Source organism: Chelmon rostratus, chromosome 16 (genome assembly GCF_017976325.1).
Source record: "Chelmon rostratus isolate fCheRos1 chromosome 16, fCheRos1.pri, whole genome shotgun sequence".
Lineage (NCBI taxonomy): Eukaryota > Metazoa > Chordata > Actinopteri > Chaetodontiformes > Chaetodontidae > Chelmon > Chelmon rostratus.
Window position 1 is genome coordinate 7,649,781 of NC_055673.1, and position 21,191 is coordinate 7,670,971.

At 43.3% G+C, this 21,191-nt stretch overlaps 1 protein-coding gene across 2 annotated transcripts in view; it reads left to right on the top strand.

Moving 5' to 3' along the window:
• Window positions 1-380: 380 nt before the first annotated feature.
• The window catches only part of angpt1 (angiopoietin 1), a 56,879-nt gene continuing 36,068 nt past the window's right edge, over window positions 381-21,191 (top strand). The window contains exon 1 of one of the 2 annotated variants that reach the window (XM_041955112.1): window positions 381-1,211. In XM_041955112.1, the coding sequence (XP_041811046.1) occupies window positions 804-1,211 (408 nt within the window). In that variant the 5' untranslated portion in view covers window positions 381-803. Of the gene's footprint in view, window positions 1,212-14,166; window positions 14,216-21,191 lie in introns of those variants that run through there. The other variant, XM_041955113.1, reaches the window with a different exon arrangement.

Sequence of the window (21,191 nt, forward strand, 5' to 3'; positions counted from 1 at the left end):
TGGGAATATACCTCCCTGGTGCCCACTTGTAATATAAGCACCTGTTGTTATACAGTATCAAAGGGAGTTGAGTAGTATCTCAGCGCAGATAAAAGAAAAAGTTTTTTGTGTCAACACAGGCAGAAAGGCAGGTCAACCACATGATCCTGCAGTCAGAGCGCCTGTAAACTGATCCTCATAGTCTAAGCACATCCTCTGTGCTGGGGTCCCTTTTCTGCCAGGCTCACACACACACACACACACACACACACACACAGACGTCCATGCACACATACATTCCTCTGCAGGCTCTGCAAGGGGCAGGCGCAGAGTGTGCTGGAAGCTTGGAACAGTCCTTCAGAGTGAGCGTCTCTCTCACTCTCAGCAGTCGTTAAGCCAGAGAACAGAGGAGGAAGGGAAGGCAGAGAGACCAGGGGAGGTCTGACGACACCATACCCGGCACCTATTTTAAATGCACAGATTGATAAATGCAAGCGCGCAGTCTGCTTTTGGCTGTGATTTACTGGAGGGGCATCAAGATTCATAACCAAGCTGTCACCCTGCAGGAGAGGTGTGCAACTTTTCCCACCAGGACAAAAACTTAAAAGGAGCTTTGGAAACGCAGCATGTGTGAGTGTCCAGAGTAGCAGTAGCTTTCAGTGCTGGAGGTCCAATGTAAGGATGGACGGCGCATGTTCCAGGCTAACGGTGTTCCTCACCGTTGTCTGACCCAGCTTTAAAGGGAACATCCAGCCAAAAACGAAGAAGGAGCGGCTAAAGGCACAAGAAGTTAACCCATCTGCGACTTTTACCCCACTGATAAGATGCTGTGGTGCAACTTTGGCCACCGCCTGCTCTCCCTGGCAGCACTTCTGGTGATTGTGAGCTGCGGAGGAGGGGAGCAGAGGAGGGGGACGGAGAGCAGCAGCACAGGTGGCAGCAGCAGCAGCAGTAGTAGCAGCAGTAGCAACAGTAGTGGAGGAAGCGGCGGTAATAATTACAGCAGCAGACGCTTTCACAAGATCCAGCACGGACAGTGCACCTATACGTTCATCCTACCTGAGGGAGAGGGAGCCAGAGGGGCCTCCTGCCGGGAGGCGAAAGCCGGCGGCCCCCAGCACAACGTCAACTCCCTCCAGAGAGACGCGCCGCCACCTGAGCCAGACTTTCCCAGCCAGAAGATCCAGCAGCTCGAGCACATTATGGAGAATTACACGCAGTGGCTACATAAGGTAAGGAGCAGAAAAACAGGAGCCTCAGCTGCTGATTCGCTGTTTGAGCTCATCACACAGGTAGATGGATTGCAGTTGACTTTTCCTGCATTAATGAGATCTCAAAGGTTGTGTACTGAAGCACATCTTTAAGAACCCCTGACTCGATGCGTGTCTTTTGAAGTGGTCAGACTTATTTGTGTTTCTGTTAGGTGTGTGGTCTCCGTCTGCGGCTTCACAAGATAACTTGTTTTGGTTTCTGGATGAGGCCCTCAGACCAAAAGCGGGCTGTGTTTGCTGTTTTCACGCGGTCGACACGCTGTTTGTCAAAGTGTTTGTCAGTTGGAGAGTTTACGCGCTTTAGGAGTTGAGAATTGTTTTTCCCGTGTGATGCTGTGTGACCAGTTTCAAAATGAAATGTCACAGAGACGCAGCGTTAGTGACAACGTGATGAAACATGCACAAAGACGAAGGTTAGCTGGAAGAATTACAGCAGTAGCTCAGCATCTTTACTCTCATGCATGCTTCTACAATTAATGGCTGAACTCACAAGTACATTGTGGTCAATTTGGCAACACGGCTCTACCTTTTCGACAAACAAAGCTTCTATCAGACATCAACAAAATGCATATTGAATAATCTAGAAGCCAGAATATGTGAAACAGTTTTTATTTCCTCTGCTGTGCTGTTATATAACTATGCACACTATCTGACATGAGCTCCATGTTCTGGATGTCACAGCTGTGTGATTTTATAGCCTCTGCAGACATCTCAGACGGTTGAGTCGCTGTCTGCCGCTCTATATCCGTCCAGTAAACACGTCTATTTTTTCCTCCTTTCTCTCTGCCTTTCCCCGCGTAAACTACCACCTTTGAGTAAATTCCACAGATGTCCAGTTGAGTTGCGCAGAGCGTCGGTCACAGAGCAGAGGTAGTTATATGTCAGTCACCCCCTGTTCTCCAGTGGGCTGTCTCTTTAATGGCAGGAAGTCAGAGAGAGCCCCCAGAGACACTCAGAAGAGGAAAAGACAGAGAAAGAGAATGCTCCCTTTATTTATTCAAGTCAAAGACGTGCAACTTGAAAATCCAGACTCTGATTTAAAAAAACATCTATCACCTGATTTTTCTACTGAGTTGAAAAAACCCTCATATTTAATTACTCTTGAAGAACCAATTTACAGTTTATTTATAGAGCCACTGTAGTGTTTACTATGATCAAATATGGTTCTACTGTAATGTTAATGGGTCGCAAATTGTGAGGCCATCACTGATGTAGCGATAAAGCTTGGCAGGCACTCTGCTTTTCTAAGCTTTGAGACTTTGTGTCTCCAAAGAGAGCGAGACCATCTCTCTGAAATGAACACATGAATCAAATAAACAAACTTCCAAATTTGGCTTTCCTGCTTTTCCACTTCCCGCAGTATTCAAAATGAGATTAGCAGGTCGAAGCTGTGATTAATTGCTTGAAGGTAATGGTTTATTTTGTGTCTGCCAAACAGCGAAATGCATGCACAGATAACACCTGGTGGATTTGATGGATTGCAGTGGAACTGCACAATGAATCAACCCGAATTTCACCGAGATACCTCGACTCTATTCATTAGCAGTCAGCTTGTCCTCCCAAAACCGCCTGGGCTTCTCTGCCGTGTGCCTGCTTTTCATTTTCACTCACCAAGTAAACTTTTCACTCCTCAGGTTGGAGGAAATAGCCATTCCTCATCAATTCACCAGGCGCTGGTCACAGTGTGTTACAGCGAGATGTTGATTGACTTTGTTATGAGGGAGCTGCAGCGTTGGAGGCTACTCCACCCTCCTGCAAACTGAGAATCTAGAGTGGATACAAATACGTCAAAATCCGAATGAAGTATTGCATGAGAGGAATTTTAAGCTGACATGTTAGAATCTGTAAAATATCAGCTTATCATTGCAGTGTATATCACTGACTTTATCTCAGTTTAGAGGAGGAATTTACTGTATATGGTGTACGTCAAGGTTTCAGACATGGTGTAATCTCACGTACCTGCTTGTGCACATTCACCTTTATATGGTGGAAATGTGAGAAATGAGCAAGATGCGCAGAAAATACGCTGCAAAACCTAACACCAGAATGCGTTCAGCGAATTAAAGAAACATACCGCAGCTTTTATTGATGAGTTTCCACTCCAGTCCATTATTTGAGCCAGACTCGAGTCAAGTCTGGAAACCTGTGTGTGTTTCTGTACGGCTCCCAAAAGCGATCCATGTGTCAAGAAAGGCCAGGGGTGAAATAACACCGGCTTTATCTTTGCTCAGTGGACCTCATCCGTCTGTGATAGTACAAGTGATACTATGAAAACAGAACGGCAGCGTTGGTAGACTGAAGGGTTGACTAATGAGACCTCTAGAGTAACTTTCTCCTCAGATGTAAAAAGGGGAGCCTGCGAAATTGTCTGCCATCACCACTGATACTATCACGCCTCTTTCCTGAGACGCTGGAGTTTGCAGGACCAAAAATCCGACATCGCCAAGATCACACTATGTGATTGTTGCTGGATTATATTTTAAAATGTGTGATGAGCAGGATTTCATTTTATTTTCCTTGGATGCATGTCGTTGAGAAACAAGTAAGACTCCGGAAAAGCGTAAGTAACAAGCAAAAGATTAGCACAAGAAAGGAATAGGAGGAGGCATTGCAGATGGGACACTTGAACACACAGTGGTAATTCAGCCTAATTGCACTGCATGGGCTGGGGGGGGGGACATCAGGATGCAGTTAACATTTTTCATTGGACAGAAGATTAAGTGTCCCGGCCAGTCTATCTATCTTAATCACGCCAGCGTTTGTACTGCTTGTCTAAGCGAGAGCTCGCCCTGATGAAAGAGACGGACGGAGGAGACCATTCCAGATAGCGCCCCCATGCCTGGGCGCTCGGTCCAGTGTGGGGGGTAGACGGAGAGAGTGATGCAGCGAACAGCTGTTGGGGAAGCATTTTAAGTCTGAGATCTTTCCTTCCTCAACGCAGGGTAGAGTATATGGACCCTGATAACATTCCTGACCAGTCAAAGGTGGCTTGTGTTTGTCCAAGGATTACTTCCCCGGCCTGCCTGCAAGGCGAGGAGCGTCCGACAAGTTCGGCTCTCTCGCGGAGGAAATGCAGCAGGAAACAAGCTCCTTCACACATGAAACCATCTCAACAAGTCACCTTTAGCTGTGTAGCACCTTTCTTAACAGAACTTGCATGGTGCTTTGCAAAATGAAGGCTTAAAACAACAAAGCAAGGTGCAGATAGCGTGCGATTTTGGGCTGTCCCAGACAAAAGCAGTCAATCGTCAGAGAAATCAATCAAAAAATGGTGGTTTTAGATTATAATGTGAGAGAGCCTTGTCTACAAAAAACGGGCTTCACAATTCTGACACTCGCTAAAGTCGCTAAAGAACGCTAAACTTTTGGCTTTTAGGAACAACCAGAACAGTTGCATCCCAAGGATCGATACGAGCAGTCCTGCACTGAAAGAGCGGGAAGGTCAACTATGTAACCAGAAGGGAGATTCAAGGAATAATTTGAGTTAAACGAGAAGGTCGATACCACTCTCATATCTGTCCGTTATACATGAAGCTGGAGCCAGGAGACAGTTAGCTTAGTGGGAGCAATGACGTCCTTATCGCCATTGCAAGGTTGCAATGCAACCAGTAGAGACTCCAGGAAGTTGTAGTTTTTTGTACTGATTAAATAAACGAGATACGTGGTGTTTCTTGTACGGAGCCAGGCTAGCTATTTCCCATTCTGTCAAGGCAAAGCAAAGCTAGCTGCCTCCTGGCTGTAGCTTAATGTTTAGCGCACAGACATGAGCGCTATCAATCTTCTCATCCACTTCTCAAGAAACGAACAAGCATAACAAAACGTTGACTCAGGGCTGTCAACAGACTTGCTGGGGCCCGGGGACAAGAGACCATCATAGGGCCCCCCCAGCACCCCCCTCCCCTCCCTCCTTAAGTGCGCCAGAGCGGGGTCAAACCATTCTCTGCTAAGATGGGGGGTAGGGGTGTTGTGCAAAAAAAGGAAAATATATATATTTTAAATATTTAATATGTTAAAGTTTTTAAGTATTTGTTGAGTAGAAAATAATTTTTAATTCATCAGGCAATGATTTAATTAAAAAGAAATATGTGAATGTAAAGTAAAATAAATTAAGGGTCATTCAGGGGCCCCTATGGTCCTGAGGCCCGGGACAACATACCCGGTTGTCCCCCCCTGTCAACGGGCTTGTGTTGACTTAAATGTTTTTCTACAAAATCTCTTTTATCAGACAAAGGAAAATCTTAAATATGTTTTACTATTACTACTATATGTCTAAAATTGGCAAAGATTGTCTGAAACTGTAAGAGAAATTAATACAACCAATGAATAATTCGATACCAGGTTTTGGTACTCGACAGTTTTTGAAAAATTCTAATCAGCACCAAAAGCTGTTAAGGTGGAAACAAAGCTTTGGTTGGTGTATTACGTCATTGCTTTTATTGCCAGTTACTGTCGCTGCTGAAGGGCAACAAGAATCAGTCTGAATATGAGAACGGATAAAGAAAAGGTTGCATGTAGTAAAAAGAAAGCACGTATCTCACAGCACATTCTGGGAATATTTCAAGGGCAATGAAAATCTGGCACCGACAGAAGTTGAGCGAGCCAAATTTTGTTTCTGCTCTTGGGAGTGGGAGTAATAGATCTTCTCATTTCCCTCCTGGTGGAGACAGTAGAAAGTGGTTGCGAGCAGCGTTTCTTGAGAGGGACGGCCTGTGCCAAACTAAGCTGTCGAACAAAGGGGGGGGGGGGGGGGGGGGGGGGACTATCGGCGGCGTCTTATCCCTGTGAAATTCCCATCATTCTGCCTCTCGACGAGCATGAGTGTGCTGCGTAAACACTGGTTTAAAAGGATATACCGACTTGTGGGCAGCAGCTTGTTTCCTTTACATACTGGGAGTTCATTTGAGAAAGGGTGAATGTGTTTCTCTACTTAATGCTATCAGAGGGCCACACAGCACGTCCGGGGATCCAAGGAGAAACCTATCTATTTTCGGGTTGACTGCCTCTATGAGAGTTTATTTTCACTGATAATGTGGGCCAAAGCTAACAATCGGATGATGCAGAAATGCTCAGGGGAATAAGAAGCTCTTCCTTCCTGACCCCGAAACTTATAAAAAGGAAACCGTGGAAATTGCCGAAGGACACCACAGCAGCTTGCAGAAAAGTCGCCTTGGTGGCACTGTGACTGGGAGTGAAAAGGAAACAGAGCTTTCTGCTTAGCATGTCATGGGAATAGGGGAAAACATTACGACCACGCGGTAGTATTTCCACATGGCTGAGAAAACGGAGCCCGACATTGTTAATGTTCCTGATTTTCAGGAAAAGGGGCATTTAGTAGTTTTGTCACGCTCAATATGGCAAGCCACTTTGTTTTGAGACCCCCCCCCCCCTTTTTTTCCCCAGAAGTCTTACTTCAGTGCAAGCCGGTCGTCCCAAACGCGCTGGAAGTGGTGATACTGGGCAGACGTGTGTTGTGCGCCTATTTGTCTTTAAAGCTCAATAAACGAAGAAGTAAATTTCTTGCTAATTTAACTGTGTGTCTTGAATCTGTCGAGGTTTACCTTACCACGGCTATAACGCGAGCATGTGGTTCCTTCTCCATCGCTCGTCTGACTGAATCACTCTCTCGTGGGCACTTTGTAGGGGATTTATTTTGTTTTAATTAGGAGGTTACACATTTGGATCAGCGCGATTTATGATATTCCTTCTGAAAACATCGTAGCTGGCGTGTAGCTTGGCACCCAGTGATGCATCTGCAGAGAGCTTCCTCTCAGGTTTGTGTTTCCATTTGCCCTTTGAGTTTATTCACTTCCCTTATTGGCGCTGCTTTTTGTTTCATTTTTGTGAATGTGAGTGCTCTGGAGCATGCCACTCAGATATGGAACTAATTTGTTTAAACCTGCATTCATTGGCTTCTTAGGCCTCTGGGAGGCAGCCAAACAAGCTGTGAACATAAAATTGTCATATTATTAGCATTGAACAGACACGGAGCAACATTAGCATTAATCTAGAGTCTTGTTGAATGGTGAGTCCAATATTCACTCTTACTTTAGCTCTGGTCTGGTCTCCCAACCTAATCACCAGAATAAATGGACATACTGCAGATGTTTCGAAAACTTACGTCTCTTTACGTTACAACAAAGTTTGTTTAGGGCTCAATTTTCAGTTTTAGTTTTAAGGTTTAGGCGACAAAACCCACCTGGAAAAGATGATGTTTTGGTGTTAAATACCTGGGTTCGGCTGTTTTTGTGCCAAGAAACACGGCTTGAACAGTCGTCTGCTGCTTGGCAGTCACGTTGTCTGGCTGTAACGCCACCACCGTCCCTACTCCTCCTCCTCCGGCTCACATACATGTAGCGGTAACCTGAATACCTCACTTTGATACCTTTTGTAGAAACGTTGATATGATGGATATCAAACCTGCAAATTTGACGTATCTGTGGTTTGCAGAAACGTACAGTGCCAGCATTTTATTCTGGCGACTGGGCTGGGTCTCCACAGCTCCAGAGGGAAATATCTGGCTCTTAACTCATAAGCTCTGAGGGTTCGTCAATGCAATCCTCCCCTTTCTTTTACTTGTGGTCATTTGATCCATTGTTAATATAAAAATATTGATTATCAGCCTTAATGTGTTATGAATGTGAGTGCTCTGCAGTGCATTACTCCGATCTTGGAAAGATATTTCGATATTTTATTCTTCTGTGGCATTTCGATATGTTATTCTCAAATAGCCGAAACAAGAGCAACCCCCCCCCCCCCCCCTTTTTTTTTTGGAAAAGAATGAGAATAAATAATATTATTTTGGGCAGGCAAGTGGAAGTCATTAGTACTGAGAGTGTAAGTTATGGTCAGAAGAGTTGCCAAAAGCACAAGGTTCACGGCTGTATCTCTGCCACTGCTAAGGTTGAGTGATTATGAGCCAAATATGAGATAGTAATGGCTCAGATAGAGCGAAACATTAGACATTATAGTCAATCTAAGTGCGCAGTGAGCGGGTAAGTAATGTGGTGTTATCACAGCCTGCAGCAAATCACAACTGTGTTTGAACTCATTTCAATCGCAGAACCGGCCGTTATCTTTCTTGTATTTTTGCTTTATAATGACTCTTGATAAACAGAGCAGATGATAGTATTACTCACTCGTATCTGCTGCTATTTATTTTCCTGCAGACTTCAGGTTGACTTTAAATCAACGTTTGATGAAGGTCAAGGGAACTGAGACGCCATTGGAAAACAAAAGGGCGCTGGAGAGTTTGAGGCGCTCGCAATTCGCAGCGGCTACACGGCGTGAATTTACAATAAAGTGTTTGTTAGTTCTTTGCAACTGCTTTACTTCAAGAAGACGATAACATGAGAAAACATGCATGTCTTGTATTGCTGATTCTGGCAGGGAACAAAAATCTGAATGCTCTCGCTACATGCCTCATTTTATGCTCATCCGTTTTTTGAGTTGTTTGATCCCCCGTTTGTCTGACAATTATTAATCCCAACGTTCATTCTGCAGAATCTGTGAAGTGAGGAGAAAAATTCCTGAAGCCTCCCCACATGCTGCCTCTGAGGCCGTCTCTCCCCGCAGCGTCTCGCTCACTCTCCCCGACAGATGTTGCTTTTTGAGAGGATGTCTTTGTCTGTCAACGCTGGGGAGCCTTCCAGAGGTTCCAGAGGACAGAGCCGTTTCACCTTTTTTTGGAGTTCAGCCCCTCGGCTAGAGCGTTGCTATGGTTTCAGATTGAAAAAACAAGAGGAATCGCAGTCAGATGGGTGAAAGAGATGCTTGAGTCCGAGTCGAAAGGGGCTGTAGAATCAGTTAGAGATGTGGAAAACTGATGACAGGAAGCAAGTAAAGGTGAAAAGAGGGAAAGAAAGCGATAGAGGCAGAGTGCAGGATACTGGGTGAAAGATAAACAGCTTCACTCCCGCACATTGTGAGCCAAGCAGATCTTCACATGACTAATGGTTGGCTCCATTGTTTTTATTTTGCTCTTGTGGTCGTGGGATTGGAGCCACTTGATCTTAAGCCTCTGTGTCACATCCAGGAATTATCTCACTTATTTATTTAACCTTCTTTTTGCCCTTTGGTGTTGGTGAATATCGTGACATTTATTAACTTACAATTGGAGACACATCTTGATGGTAGACAGCCTGGAACTATGCGGAATGGCAGGCTGATTATACCCCGTCTCTGTTTTCTATGGGTGGTTTGGACAATTGAGCGTGTCAGGTCTCGGTTTATCGGGTAAGCGCCTTGATGGGTGTGACATCTCATTCAGCCTGCTCACGCATGCACGTATCCACTCGCCCAAAGATATAGACACACATATACACCATCAAATCTGTTTTGAAAACACACTAACCCTGTCCAGAGCTGTGTTTGCCTTGTCTGGGACCAGAGCCAGGCTTCTCACATTCCACACAATACCAGGGCTGGAGTTGGCACACAGTCTCCAGACGTCTCCCCCACTGTTTGAAAATAACACCCACAAAACAAAGTACAGCACAAGCCCAAAGCCCTCATAAAATCATTCACGTTTTTGACCTCTCAGCACATTTCTTTTCCCTTGTCTTCTCTGCTTGTTGCACTTTTGGTGACACCCCAGTCAGTGGTGATAGCAGGTGATTAGCTGATGGAAAACACCTGCTGCACACCATTTGTGCTGCATGCTTAGATGAAGATTCAGAGTGAGAGTGCACCAAAGCCACTTTTTATTGCCTGATACTGATTTCAGTACATCAACACAGGGTGCAAGCTGATAAAGGTAATGTGTCTGCTTTTTCAGTTTGAAATCAGTATACCTCATCGTATGGAAACTGGATTGAGTAACATAACACAAGCTGTAACACATCACTGCTTCTCCAGGCATGATGTGAGATTGAATTGTGTACACCAACATTATTTTAAGGCAGATTTTGGTCCAAAATTGAAAAGCACCTATTTGAAGGATTTGCAAAATTCCTGTATTTAGTGACTCCAAGAGACAACAAAGAAAAAAAAAGCACAACTGTGTTAGATCAGAACGTGCAGCGATACATCCCGAAGCAATTTTCAGTACTCATCAACTGATTTGTTTTCCTACTTGGACAAATTTTAGGCCAGAATAAACTGAAAGATGCCACAATCCTTTAAAAAAAATACAAACTGGGCTTTTTAATGTTGTTTTAGAAGATTCATAAAATGGCACTGGTGCAATTTTATAATGAAATTTCAAAAAGAAACAGTATTTTTTAGGCTTGGGCCACAATCTGCGCAAACATGTATTAACTCTTTTTTGGCCATTTGGGGTCAGCAGAACAAGTCATAAACAGTGACATATTAAGACCTTATAAAGTTGATGTGTGTTGGCAAACAGCAGACACGCAGCAACATTAGCATTCATTCAGAGTCATGTGGCCATTAAAACTCTCCTGTTAGCTCTGTTTTGGTTTGCACCAACTCCTGAGGGAAATATGTGGCTTTTTGGCCTCTAAATGCTCCAGTATGTTCACCAGACAGTTGCCAACTTTGTCTGTCTGCACTTTGGTCTGGGGCAGGTTTAAGACAGTGGATTTATCACACGGTTTTTGCTGAAAACAGCTGCTTGGAGTGTGCTGACACTCAAGAGAGCCATTGGACAATTGGACATTGCAACCCTTTTCACAGACACCCGGTCATTTGATCCATTAATAATATAAAAATAGCAGTTTTAGGGTCAGTTTTGTTTCCATTGCTGATCGAGTGTATTGGACAAGTTCATCACTAATTACCAGCCACATAAATAACCGTGAATCTAAAAATTTAATCCGCTTCAGTTTCCTTGATTTAGCTTCATGTTTCTGTGTAACACTGCAGCATTTATTGGTATTTTACCATTTAGTTACAAGGTAAAACCTTTTATGGCACTGCATGTTGATACTGGTGCGTTTGGCCTTCATGGCTGCTGCACTCTAAATGACAAAACCAACACGACTGGTGCAGCACGTGATCAGGAATAAAGAAAGCCTCAGGTGGTGTCATTAAATGTGGCGACACAAGCTTTCTTCCTGACTGAAGTTATCTCACCATTATGAGCGTAATCTGTGTGACCCTGAGTCAGACAAACAAAGAGAAGGATACGAGCATGCCCCCTCCAGAAAGCCATGAAAGCACTTCTCAACTCGAGCTTTCAGGTTTGATGTGAGGTGCGTAAAGACTCACCGCTGCACGCTCAAAAGGTGCCTGTTAAATTCACTTGTTTTGTGATCTGATCTCTGTGTTGGAATGGATGGGATGGAAAATTAAAGAAATATTCCACTAAAGTATTATAGTTACCTCTTCCCCAAAGTACAAGTGTATCGCAGTAGCTGACAGACTGGTCCTAAAACGTACTGCTCTATGGCGACCCAACAGGAACTCACTCATAAATCTGTCATTGATCGAGCAGATGGATGTGCTTTTTGGTCTGGGTTTACAACCAAAATACAAATGCTTACAAATGGTTCTTGATGTTTATTTAAATTGACATGTTTGCAGTGGTTCTGAGATGGAGAGGCTAATCCTCCAGAGGCCCGTGTGTGTGTCGTCTAAATACATGTGTGCACTCGGACGAATCTGTGTTACACTAATGTCCATTTCTGCCCGTGTGTTAGTGTATGACATTGTTTGACATACATGTAAGACTGTGTTTGGATGAGATGACCTGCAGCCTAACTGATGGTCTGTAAAGGATCCAATGAGATGTTTCTTCTCTGGACCAGATACAGTCACAAAGACAGAAAGGATTGTCTCAGTGGCTGTCAAACAGCACTCATATTGTGAACGTCCACATATGCATCTTAGTGATGCATGATGTCTCCGTAACTTCCTCAACGGCACCTACACATTTTTATTTAAATGGTTAATTTCCCTGATGTATAACAGCATGCAGCTGAGGTCCCTCAAATGTGAAGAGCTGTTGAATAGTTGACAAAACAATCTGACCATATCACATGATCTTGACCCACAGGTGTTGTTTAGTAAGTTGTCACTGAAGTGTAGATTTTTCAGAGTTTCGAAGTTCATTCTAAACCTTTTGAAAAAATAGTCTCACCCCGAGGTCCATGTAGTACCTGGAACGTTTTAGCCACCGTGGCCAAGACGTCCTCAAATTCCTCCGAAAAAAATGGGAATCCTAAATCTACGGCTGCATTGGCAATTAAGCAAACTCCATCGGCTGATGTAGAGTGTGCGATATGATCAAATGCTCCACTAATGCTGACCCTGAGGTGAGATTGGAGGAAAATGGCTTAATTCAACTAAGACAATGAGTGCACAATAATCCCATACTACTTGCAGTATTTCAAGCGCATCCCACCTCCCGAGGCACGTTAGATGCGGATGAGATTGTGACACTGTCTGTGTTTGATGGAGATATGGCTTTGTTCTTAACTGTAGTTGATGTTGTGAAGGTTTGTGGGAATTCCTGTGTGATGCGCAAGGATGTTTTGGCTTTGTCGTCTGAACATAACGATCTTAGTTTAGTCGCACTGGTTTTTTATAATTTGATCCATCCTCTGCTTTTGACTGTGTTTATACACACATCTTGCACATCTTGCGCACTTCAGTCTAAGAAATGCCAAAATAAACAGAAACCTGGGCACATGAAAGGCCAGGGATTATGCATACAGTGTGCTGTGTGTCATTCACGCTTCTCGAAGTCTTCCTTCTCTTCCCTTCTGTCTTATTTAGGATCTTTGCCCAACACAAATATGCTGTAAATTATCCAAAAATGAATGTCTGACAAAGTGCAGATGGCCATGCTTGTTTCAACTGCACGGCTCACAATTATATATATCCTGCAGATTTCCGAGAAAGAGACAATAAAGACACGTTATCGGCATCTTCACCCATCTTCAGCTGAAGGTAATGCAACAGCAAATGTTTCTAACGTTGCAGCACGGCGGTGATACAATCGTAGCTATGAGCTGCACGCTATCATTAACACCAAAATCTATTGTCCTCCTCTCTAACAGCCGTGGTGAAGCACAGGTCAGGCTGAAGCTGTTCCATGTGGAGATGTCAGTCGGGCTACTGCACCCCGTCTTCCTGCTCATCTCTTTTGTTTAGATTGAGCGTCGGTGCAGCATCACTCAGGGGAAATTTAAGACCACGTGCAAACACACACACACACACACACACACACTCCATACTGCCTTAATGTATCACCATACTTAAAAGTGCCTCCTGCAGCCACTGATATGATAAATGGCACAGAGTGTGCTCAGCTGTAGCAAAAGCAACAGTGGGAGAGTAGAAAATGACTCGTCAGTAACATAATCCCGACCCGATGAGATAGCGTCAGTCCGTCTTTGGTGATAGAAGCAAAGCAAAGCCGAGATTGGAAGAAAGAAAGCGGGAGAGCACAAACACGGGGAGATAGAGCGATAGAAAGAGAAAGTGAGAAAAACCGTAATGCCGTGCAGTGATTGTAACCCCGGACGACTGCAGCGATGGTTTATAAACTCTGCAGTCCTCGCTTAATGGGATGTTAGGATGGAAGATAAACACGAATGTGACGTTAAAGGAAACAGCCCCTGTCATTAAACGTCAGCTCATTTTGATTAGAAGAGACACGCAGCTTGATAGAGAGTAGCACTGGCACACTAACTGGAACGCTCGAGCCATTTTTTCGCCGAGGTTTTCGCTCGGCTCGGCGTTTTTCACATACAGCGGCGCGCGTGCTAATGTTTCTGTAACGGCTGAGCTTAAAACAACACATGTCCTTTCGCATCTATTTCTACAGCTTTTCGGCCCAGGAATCCCCTGCTGCGATGTTTAAAGGGCACACTGGAATGCTATCTCAAATATTTGGATGTCTCCGTGGGATGATGATGAGTTTGTAGTAACGCTGTGTGTTTCAGTGAAAGGGGCAGACTGACATGGCCTCTAGCACTGACACAAGAAAGCCATCATCAGGGACATTCCTGCCCAGATGTGTCCCTGAGGAACGATTCCCATGCAGGAGAACATGCGTCACAGTAAGTCCAGGCTGCCCCTCCGCTGGTACTCGCTGTTTAAGACCTATGGATGAATGAGCAGGTCCCAGTTTGTTTGGTTGTTTGGTTTTCGTTACGCATTCCCATGTCTTGGGTGAATGCAAGTACTTCCTCTCCCATATGGCCTGATACACATAATTAATTGGAGTAATTTTTGGGCTCATTTTGACATTAGAGCGCAGGATTGTAACCGGAGGATTTTTGAAAATATACATTCATGCTTATGCTGCACTCCAGTGTATTTATTTTTATTTGTCATGGAAAGAAACCAGAAAACGTTGTGATCTGTTTGAGGTATGAGTCAATGACAGAATATCTAACTTAGTACAGTGTTCGAGCCAGGCTTGTCTTGGAGGGGTCAAATGGGTCCTTTAGTGCTTTTCTCAGGGGTTACTGCTCCATGCAAGGCGGACAAAAAGCGATATGATGAAAGCTGTACAAGCAGTGAGTGCTAGAAAATAATCTTAAAATAATATACGAATTGATGTTAAACAGATTATTGTATATCAGACAGGACTGTAGTTTTCTATTGCATTAAAATAATTAGAATTTTGAGGGCCATAAATGTGCCACCTGCTAATATTTAATCAGTATTTCACTTGTTGCCCACAACAAAGTTTGTTTGAATCCATAAAACCAGACAAATTTCCTATAGCTCACATTAACTTAACCGTTCAGGGCTACCGTAAAAACATGGCGGACTCATTTCTGCCAATAGGTCCTCTTAAATCCTACACACTGGTCCTTTGTGATGAAAAGGTTAAAGTGCCCAAAGTATTAATGTGACGCGCTTAAAGTACAGCTGTGGGACAGTAGTTCATTGCATGCTTTAGCTGTCAGCTAGCACTATGCAATCTAGCTACAACCTACAGGGCTGTAAAATAACGTGCGCTCATTGCTAACACAAGATTACACAAGTTTATTGACGACCACTTTGCATATCAAAACAGTACAGAGTGGCATTACACTCCCTAAAAAAAACATGTTTGTACAGGGTGACTGAGAGTTGTGGTTTAGCTAACTGTGTTGACACCTTACAAAATCTAAAAATAAGAAGCCCGCCAACAGCTTTGATTCTGACCTTTATTTTATTGGGGACAGCTGGGTGCACGGAGGTAGAAGATTTCCTCTGGCTCACATCCTGGACAGCAGATTTTCATGTTTTATGCTTTTTTCAAACCATTTTTGTCACTTTCATGTGTTTCTCATCACAGATTTAGAAGAGCTCTGCAGATCTGAGTTACATTTGCTGCTCCTGGAATCCGGTCAGAAGGTCCCAGTCTAGACCAACTCTGAAAATTCATTTCCGGAATGAATTAAATCATAACAACAAGCGAGCGTCCGCGCCATGTACCAATGTCAATACAAGAAGGGTTTCTGTTGGATGTGCTCACTCAAGAACTCGAGTTCTTTTTTCTGACGCTGAGACAAAGTTCATCCTTTTCTTAACACGGCGTCAAAACTTAATCTGTATGCCTCATTCGACGTTTGAGACGGACTGGCTTTTATCTTGCATATCACAGACATACAGAGCTCTGAGCTTCGTAGTTAATCACTGAAGGCCTTGTAGACACAACAGTGTCAGCGTTCTTCATTTAAATAGGCCTCTCAGGCTAGGAGCTACATTCATGTAGTGTGACTTCTGCTAGTGACGGTACGTTAGTCTTCATATATGAGAAAGCGTATCGTAGATCAGGGAAAAAGTGAAGATAATAAGAGTACAAGCAGATTGCCATATTACTGTTTTGAAATGGTGATTTATTTTCCCGAAAGAAACTAAAAACATTACATCCAGTCTCCCTTCATTTCTCAGGGCTTTTATATTTTTAGATATTTGACCTCATCCTACTAAACCTTTAAATCTCAAATTTGACTCAACCAGAGCCACATTTCTGCCAATTTGTGTTTGAGAATCACGATTTATCACAGCATTCTTCACATTTTGCTCAGATCCTCTTGAAACCAAGCCTTGTTATTTCATTGTGGTTTTCGAATGTTGTAACTTAAAGTAAATCAGCCGTTTACGAAGCTCATCAGTCATTTGAAAAAAAAATTAACACCGCATATTCCACTCTGTTTTAACAATTTGTGGTTTATTTAAATTCTTGACACTGAATGATGATTCCCAAGGCCGTATAGGTCGCACATTTTACAAAATGAATATGGAAAATCAATTTGGCTGAAAACACTGGCCCTTAAGGTAGAAGCTCTGATTTGTTTTCCCATACAACCAACCAACAAGTCAACCAACCTTGAAAACTCGACTATTGGCTAAATATTCTCACATTCTTAAAGCCTATTGTCTGCCCTGTTGACAAACCATTGTGACAGAAAACCTTTGAAGGGTGGAAAATGGTGTGCGTCTGAACCTGCCAAAGGATTTTGGGCACCTCCAGCACAATGATTTACCCAGTGATTTATACAGAGGAATGTTTGGTTTGTTTTCAGGTTGTGTACACAGGGCTCATTATGTCTTTGGAAATGCACAAACGAAACGCGCTTGACATCAACACAATGGCATTTGATCGAAAGACAAAGGGGAAAAAAGAAGAAAGAGGAATGCAAAAGGAGAGGAGAAAGAGTCTCGGGGCAGTGTGTGCTGGCGGTAGCTGGTTTGTTTTTCAGATGGCACTCAGGCTTTCTGGCTGAGGGAAGTCCTGCGTTCAGCACTATTCGGACAGAGCAACGGCGATGTGGCAGGGCCGGGACCACCCAGCTCACTGCAGATCCCCTTTCTACACCATATGATGATATTTGACCGTTCGACTCCTCCTTACACACTGATGCTATTTCTCGGCTGTCCAGTCTTGCGCAGCAAATACTGTATGTGTCTGCAGACAGATAGAAATATCACCCACTGATTTATCAAATGAAGAGAAAACAGATCTTTATCAGGTGTAGCTAATTTGCTAATAGGTTGTTTGTGGTCAAGTGATGTTAAATTCAGATGGAGGGCGGGAAGTGAAAACCGCAGAGGACAAGATGGAGGACAGTTCTTACTGTGCTAGTTTAAACTGGATGTGACCCTTACGTTATGAGCTGAACTGAAATATTTGCCTGCTGTTGAGGCAGTAGATACAACCAACTACCTGGTCATTCAAACATAGTCCTACTCTAAAAACCAAATACAAGCAAACAAAAGTATGGAGGCGTTCATCTTTTTCGTTAGCAGTTGTTGTTAGCAGTTGGTGCTCCAGGATGACTGTCGTCTCATTGTTGCTAGGGGTGAGTAGCTTTTATTGTCCTGTGCATTAACATGGCAACAAACGTTAATGTCTACTTTATGGTTGCCAAATTAACCACCCACAAAGGTCCAGTGAAACGCCACCAAGGATGGGATCGCCGTGAAACAAGGCAGGGTACGTTATTTACTTTCACCTGTCGTATTTAAAACTGTTTACAAGATTTAGTCGTGTAGATGCATTAAAAACAATAGCTAATATTACGCCATTTCCACCAGTATCCGACTCCTTGGTGCTGCAGATGGTTAACAAGTCATTTTTTCCAGCGGTTTTCAGTCAATATCTTCATTTCTTCCTTCATTTTTCACCCTTATCAACAAGTTTTGGTACTCGATAAAAGCTCCTTGTGGTTTCTCTTCATCTGCAGTTCGCGCCACAAAGAAAGTGACGTGATATGCACACAGTCTATTAAAGCAACGTTAGCGCCGCTGGTCAGTTGAAAACACTGTCTCTCTGTTTATTGGTAAAACAAGAATCTTACTAAAAACATTTAAAATGCGCACATGATGGCCAGATACATGGTATCATGCTAAACACTGAAGCTGCATGTCCGAGGCAAAAAGTCAGCATCCTCTCGAGTTGACGGCGCTCGTAAAATGTAAGATCAGACTTGTTTCCTTTCTGTTTGGCTGCTTGGCTTACTTACTTATTCCTGTTTTCACACGCTTCACTTTATCGAGGACAAACAAAGAGCAGAGCTGCTAACATTAGCTCAAACTGATGGACGGGTTTCCCCACAGCACGATGAATGTTAGCAGTGAACGGGGCCTTTTTTTTTTTTAAAGTAACCCGTAACCCCACAAAAAAGTGTTATTACGCACAACTTAGGCTTTGATGTAACTTAATTTTTGTAGCTGAGCTAGTTAGCTACGAGCTAATTGGAATATACGGCCAAATAAACTGTTCTTTACACCTTGTGGTTTTGGTTTTGGAAAGGCTAACAAAGGCTCCTCCCTCCAGACCCCTTCAGCGCAGAGATACTGTCCCATGTACACAACATGCTGAGAAGTCCAACATTTTATAGTGGAAGCAGCTATTTTGTCCACTCAGACATGCAGGATGTCTTTTTCTTTTGTCTGTTGACCCCCCGTCTCTCTCTCTCTCTATTGACATTCTACGAGAGGAAAAAAACGTGGCAGCAATTGAGTGAATGCCTGAATGTTGGCCACCGGGGCGAAGGTCAAAGGGGTCGAAGAAGAGAGTTGTTACTCACCTAATCTTGACAGAGTTTAAGACAGAGAGCCTTAAACTGTTTCAAGGTGGATATAAAAACAAACAGGGCGGTGACTGAGTAAGATAGCTTTGTAAAATATAGAGACTGCACGTATCTATATTACACAATGGTGGAGAGTGACGGGGCAGTGAGTCAAGGTAACACCTCCTAAAGCCCCGGAGTGAAATATAGTCCCAGGTTAAAAAGAGGGGTGTCAAATTCACCTTTCACTGTCGGTGGGCGATAAGAAGGCATGAGTGTTGCTGGCGTTGGTCCCAAGGTGGCTTGTTACACAGCAGGAGGTGCTGATTTTAAGAGTGGGTGGCAGCGGGCAACAGCCCCCGTGATCTCTTCCGTCAAAGTGGTCTGAAATGGATCCAGGCCTGAGCGCAAGGGATGCATCCCAGAAGCCAGACCTCCCCAGTAATGCCATCACCATCACCATCACCATCACCATCTCCCCGCACACAGAAACAGAGCCAGAGATAAGCAGAGATGTGACAGAGCTCTAGCAGTAAGTGTTTTATACAGTCCAGACCCACAGATTTCCAACTCTCACAGTGACTCTCAGCACCACCACTGCTGCTGTTTAGAGAAAGATCAAGACCCCGCTTTGGACTGGCTGAATGGGAAATGTCAGTAAAGTGGTAAACATTTGCTGTAATCTGTAACAATGATAGCAGGGAGTATCATCTTGAGGGATTATCCTGTTCTTGGCTCTCAAGCGATGGCAATTTAGCAGCTCTGCCATGATAATGTGCAGAAAATGCGCGCTGGGGATCTTGACTGATGGATTTTGTGGCCCTTCTACTGCAATGCTTTCCATGAAAATGTGCACACGCAGAGCAGTTCATTCAGTAACCTAAACACTTGTCCCGCTGTATGATGAACAGTCCCTTTGCTCTTAAAGTCTGCATCCTGCTTTATGTTCTACAGCTTCTCATTTATATTCCATACAGCCTGAAGCAGCTTGTTTAGTGATTAACAGCCAATTATACCTCATAAACTGTCTAAACGGACCAGTCTGCACATGCTGTGCGCTGCACTGTGAGGGTGCAGTTAAGGTACTAATGGCAGCATCATTAGTAAAGTCACAGGCAGTCCTCATGAACTCATGAAGCCAGACTGTGCCAAACACACCACCTTCAAACCTTTATGCCTTGGTGTAAAGTAGCACTTGGGGAAACATAAACTTGTGTTTATGTGACTCTCACTTAGCAAACAGTGATTTTGTGAAACCAGAGGCTACATTTAGTAGTTTCTAAAAGCACCCTGCTATTATTGCACCCTTTGGAATGTATATTAAAAAACAGATTTATTTTTATTTTGATGAAAGTGGAGTTTCGTTTAATTTCCTATCTCTTTTTAAAGTGTGAAATGTTCATGCTCAGGAGTAATTGACAAAAGTTTTCAACTAAAATTTGAAAGGTGGGACAGCGACTTTTGAAAGAAGGAATTACCCAATTTTCATTCTTTAACTAATGGAAAACTGAATTTAGAGGCAATAAAACACACCATTCCTCTCTGCAATACACTCAGGGGTTTTGCAGTTGCAGCCCTATTTGGTCTGGTATGACCAGTGGCTTATGGTGGCTAATATTAGCAAACTTTAGGTAAATATTGCTGATAATGAACACTACTGACTTTATGACTCTCCACTTATGCTGTTGTTCCACTAGATATTTGGCATTGCATCATAATTTTCACGTGTGGTCACAGTGGCTGCTGTTCAGCAAAAGCTACATAGTCCCACTTACAAGATAATGTGATCCCTTTATGTCTGAAACACTGTTTAGAGTTTACTACAGTTTGTTTGAACCTTAAAATCGCCCTCATACTTAGATGGTTACACCTGTTTTTTGTATTATTATTTTTTCTATATACGGTAGTTTAGTAACCCTGAGTTGGGGGGGCTCAGTGTACAACCCTGACTCCAAAAAGTTGTGACGCTGTGTAAAACATAAATGAAGCAGAATGTGATGTTGGTAATTCTTTTTGATGTACACTCAATTGAAAACAATACAAAGACAATATATTTAATGTTTGACCTCATCAGCTTTATTGATTTTTCTAAATATCTGTTTATTCTGAATTTGATGCAGCAACACATTTCAAACAAGTTGGGACAGGAGCAACAAAAGACTGGGAAAGTTGTGGAACGCTCCAAAAACACCTGTTTTGATCATCCCACAGGTAAACAGGTTGATTGGTAACAGATGATAGTATCATGATTGGGTATGAAAGGAGCATCCTGGAAAGGCTCAGTCGTTCACAAGCGAGGATGGAGCGAGGTTCACCACTTTATGAACACATGATTGGATAAAGGATGTTACTACATGGACTCAGGAAGTCTTCGTAAAACCGTTTGCTGGTAAACAACATTTGCAAATGACTTCATTCTATTTTTATTTATGTTTTAGACAGCGTCACAACTTTTTTAGAGTTGGGGTTTGTGAGATGAATTTATGAGTATCAGACAAAATTACCTCTTGGTTCTGTCATT